Source organism: Gymnodraco acuticeps, unplaced genomic scaffold, assembly GCF_902827175.1.
Source record: "Gymnodraco acuticeps unplaced genomic scaffold, fGymAcu1.1, whole genome shotgun sequence".
In the NCBI taxonomy this organism is placed as follows: Eukaryota; Metazoa; Chordata; class Actinopteri; order Perciformes; family Bathydraconidae; genus Gymnodraco; species Gymnodraco acuticeps.
In genome coordinates, this window is record NW_022992032.1 from 438,072 (window position 1) to 442,781 (window position 4,710).

The 4,710-nt window shown below is 44.7% G+C and overlaps 1 protein-coding gene across 1 annotated transcript; it reads left to right on the plus strand.

The window, feature by feature from the left end:
• On the plus strand, positions 1–3,545 carry LOC117536672 (elongation factor 1-alpha). Its single transcript, XM_034201631.1, has 8 exons — positions 1–149; positions 946–1,100; positions 1,529–1,708; positions 1,792–2,088; positions 2,175–2,325; positions 2,417–2,673; positions 2,760–2,994; positions 3,104–3,545. The coding sequence occupies exons 2-8, from the start codon at positions 957–959 to the stop codon at positions 3,223–3,225; spliced, it is 1,386 nt and encodes a 461-aa protein (XP_034057522.1). The 5' UTR covers positions 1–149; positions 946–956; the 3' UTR covers positions 3,226–3,545.
• Positions 3,546–4,710: the final 1,165 nt, after the last annotated feature.

Genomic DNA, 4,710 nt, shown 5'->3' on the forward strand with positions numbered 1-4,710 from the left:
GCAGGAATGTGTGTGATTTGCGGAGGAGGGCGACGCGAAGTCAGGCCGCCTCCCAGTCAGTATAAAACCCAGAGTCCAACCCTTTCTCCTTCTCTTTCTGTTACCTGGCGAGGGGCAGCAGCATTGGCCGTGTAAACCCAGAAACACCGGTAAGTTCAACTTTGACTGAGGCCTTTTAATAGTTTTATCGCGGGATTAGATTTAGCTAGGAGTTTACTCTCTGAAAATGTGAGTTTTTATTTTATTTAAAATGTTGTCTTTTCGGTTATGTAACTTAACTCAAACCTGTGGCTTTTTGTGTGAAGAAATTACCGGTACATGTAAAGGATCGTTATAACTGGGTATTCTAGTTTGAGCGTGTTTTGGTTTGATCCTGTATTAAGTTGAAACAAAGGCGGTTAATGCGGGTGTACCGAGTGTGGAGGAAGGAACAAAGAGGGGACTTGAAAGCGGAGAACCGGGGATGCTGTAATAGCATTTATTTCCCCCCCTCTTCATTTAACAACTGCACTATTATCCAGTGTCAGGCGGCCTAGCAAAATAGCTTCTAAATATTTGGCAGTCTTTGTAACTTAATACGACGTGGCCCATAGTGTAACACGTGTCTCTGTCGGGCTTGTGGCCGAGTGAGGCCTAGCAGCAATAGCCCCTTGCTAGCTGCCCACACCATGGACAGAATGACGTTAACACAAAACAATAAACGTATTGCATATTAAGTGGTTTGAATGATGTGTGATGTATTTGAATGTTCGTGTCGGGTTTTCTTTTTAAAAGAAGTTGAATAAACTGCCTGAAGGGTGTTCACATTAATCTGGGCCCGGGTCATCATGGTTCATTAACGGAGCATTACCGCCCTTTAATTTGGCATTAACAAGGCTAATAAATGATGGCGCACTTCCACTTGATACATTTCTTAACGGTCTTGGTTATTTTGTTTTTTGACAGAAACTACAACAATGGGAAAGGAAAAGTTCCACATCAACATCGTGGTCATTGGCCATGTCGACTCCGGCAAGTCCACTTCCACCGGTCATTTGATCTACAAATGCGGAGGAATCGACAAGAGAACCATCGAGAAGTTCGAGAAGGAAGCCGCTGAGGTAAGCAATTGGGCTATATCTATTTTTTTTACACCGTTATACAGCCAAGATGGCGGCGCCAGCATGCCCACTCTGAGCCGCTCATTCCCGGCACGAGAATGAACCGTGAGCGCGCACGCACGGGGTGTGGCTTAACTGTAGCATTGCTTATGACTGTGCATTTTACACAGCCTGGTGCTGAACACCATTTATAACAAGTTACAATGTTTTGTGTTTTTAAATAATAATGGGCTTAAACACTACTGCCAAAAATGCATTAATTTTAACAGAGTATCTATATTCAAAAATGTCATTGTGTAGCAGAACAATTTATAGTAAACAATATATGATGATCGATTCTTGACATTTTGCAAATGTTCTTCAATTGACCGTTTTCTAGAAGCTGAAGAATTCTATCTAATATTTGCCAATTAATCCCGTTTCAATAGATGGGCAAGGGCTCCTTCAAGTACGCCTGGGTGTTGGACAAACTGAAGGCAGAGCGTGAGCGTGGTATCACCATCGACATCGCTCTGTGGAAGTTTGAGACTGCCAAGTACTACGTGACCATCATTGATGCCCCTGGACACAGGGATTTCATCAAGAACATGATCACTGGTACCTCTCAGGTAAGTTATCATATTAATATGATTAGTTTTGATCCATACGTCTTCTGTCGACATACAAGCTTAAAATCACATTTTATTTTTAGGCTGACTGCGCTGTGCTGATCGTTGCTGCCGGTGTTGGTGAGTTTGAGGCCGGTATCTCCAAGAACGGCCAGACCCGTGAGCACGCCCTGCTGGCTTTCACCCTCGGTGTGAAGCAGCTCATCGTAGGAGTCAACAAGATGGACTCCACCGAGCCCCCTTACAGCCAGGCCCGTTATGAAGAAATCGCCAAGGAAGTGAGCACTTACATCAAGAAGATCGGCTACAACCCCTTAACTGTGCCCTTTGTCCCCATCTCTGGATGGCACGGAGACAACATGCTGGAAGCCAGTGAAAAGGTGAGAAATGTTACTTTAAGGTGCCTGACTTGTGTACAGGGTGGATTAGACTTGGAACTAATTGTTTATTTTGAATCTGTCCTCAGATGACATGGTTCAAGGGATGGAAGGTTGAGCGTAAGGAGGGTAATGCCAATGGAGTCACTCTGCTGGAGTCTCTCGATGCCATCCTGCCCCCGTCCCGCCCCACCGACAAGCCCCTCCGTCTGCCCCTGCAGGACGTCTACAAAATCGGCGGTATGAGTGGAACTTTTTTATTAGCAAAGGGAGTGCTGTAAGTTATAACTTCTCTTAAAGCTAGGTGACTTAACCCAATTATTTTACTCAGGTATTGGAACAGTACCCGTGGGTCGTGTTGAGACCGGTCTCCTGAAGCCCGGCATGGTCGTAACCTTTGCACCTGCTATGCTCACCACTGAGGTGAAGTCTGTGGAGATGCACCACGAGTCTCTGACTGAGGCTATGCCCGGTGACAATGTCGGTTTCAACATCAAGAACGTGTCCGTCAAGGAAATCCGTCGTGGATACGTGGCTGGCGACAGCAAGAACGACCCACCCAAGGGAGCCGACAACTTCAACGCCCAGGTTAGCATTTAACTTCAATGGCTTGATGGTCAAATAATGATACAAATATTCTATTTGGTAGAGCTCTAATGAAAATGTGTCCACAGGTCATCATCCTGAACCACCCTGGCCAGATCAACGCAGGTTACGCACCAGTGCTGGATTGCCACACAGCTCACATTGCCTGCAAGTTCACCGAGCTCATCGAAAAGATTGATCGTCGTTCTGGCAAGAAGATTGAGGATAGCCCCAAGTTTGTCAAGTCAGGAGACGCCGCCATTGTCAAAATGATCCCACAGAAGCCCATGGTTGTGGAGCCCTTCTCCAGCTACCCTCCCCTCGGTATGTATTTGGAATCCTGTTGTATACAAACTGAAAAATGTAAAAAAGGAAGTCTACATTCTGTTTATGTGCACAATGCATTACTAATGTCGACTCTCCTGTATTCCAGGTCGTTTCGCCGTCCGTGACATGAGACAGACAGTGGCTGTCGGTGTCATCAAGGCTGTTGTGACCAAGGATGCTTCCGGAAAGACAACCAAGGCTGCAGAGAAGATCATCAAGAAGAAATGAATGGTCGTGCAGGACATCCAGCAACAAGAAGTGTGCCGGCAGCAGCGGGCCACTCCTTTCCCCCTGCCATGCCCTCACCCTATATCATCTTCTCTGTGGCAGATCTCGTTACTCAAGGACTGGCTTATGCTGATTAAAACCCATCGCAAAAGTTTTCGCAGGAAAAAGAACTAAATGGCATTGTCACTTACCTGAATCACATGACGGTGCCTCTTCTCAGTTAAGTTTAAGTTGGAAATGTTGTTCAAATGCCACAAATTTAATTGGAAAGAAAGCTGCTGGTAACTAATAAAAAATAAATGTCTTTGAAAAAATTGAAATTGGCTTGTCTGCCCTTATTACATTATTGCAGGTGTTGTAGATTTCGGCTGCCCCTCTGTCTGTGTTGCAGCTGTTTTTAACCATGCTATCTGTCTAGTGATGCACTTGCTATCCAATCTCCTCGTAGGAATTATGCCACCCCAGCCAATGGCATCCCTTATTTTAGTCTGACAGCAACAAGAGCATGCACAGCCCTCCCTCTCCCCTAGTTCAATATAAAAACTCGGGACGGATCACATACAGTCCTTTTTTGCCTACCCTACACTATATCAGGGAACGTCTTATTTGCTGGGCACAGGTTGGTGACACATCTTTTAATAAAAGCTTTACTGTATGCATGTCTTTGCAAAAATAAAAAGTGTTATTACATAGCAGGGAATTTGGAGTCATGTATACAAGCTTGATTTATGGCCAATTGGTCTCCTACAATCTTGCTCAACCTATTGCATAAAAATGTTATCCAGGTACATACAAACAGGGTTAACATGCCAACTCACCTATGTAAATCTTATTCAAACCTTGTATATCATGGTTAAACATATTTGTTCGACTTTGTCTAAAGGGGCTTTAAGGCATTAGGTGTACAAACTCCCTAATTGAAAAACTTGAGCTCTAAAATTGTCGGATATCAATATGCCAGTCATTGTAGTCTTTTCTGTCTAACATGAACGCGCGCACTGCTGTGGCTGCGCTGTGTAGGGAGCGCGCATGCATCAGTCGGTAACATGGCGGCTCTGCGCTCCCGGCACAACATGGAGGCTGAGCAGCCGGCACCGAGCACATGGCGCGTGACTCATCCAATGCCTTTCCGGTGGCGTGCACGAGAGCCCAAAATGACAGATACTGAGTCGTTCATGTCAAAAATAACCCATCCGCACTGAACGCTTTACTCGACGTTTAATCGCCCTATACAGCTACATTATGCTTCGATACGTAACGACTGACGAGCTAACGTTAGCTAACTGATTTAATATGCCGCAGAGATGAATCATGAGACGTTTAAAAAAGATTAAAATGCGTGATGTATCCCTACTGATCTCACGCTACTCAGATGTTCAAACTTTCATAGATATGTACTGTAACTACTCACAATGTTAACTTATTCATAGTATGATTTAATGACAGTTAAAGTCCAGCAGTTCACTATAAAGTTGGCTAATTTAT

Coding starts and splice junctions, on each gene's coding strand:
- LOC117536672 (XM_034201631.1), top strand. CDS start 957: ATGGGAAAGGAAAAGTTCCACATCAACATCGTGGTCATTGGCCATGTC. Junction 1,101..1,528: donor TCGAGAAGGAAGCCGCTGAG/GTAAGCAATTGG, acceptor CCGTTTCAATAG/ATGGGCAAGGGCTCCTTCAA. Junction 1,709..1,791: donor TGATCACTGGTACCTCTCAG/GTAAGTTATCAT, acceptor TTTTATTTTTAG/GCTGACTGCGCTGTGCTGAT.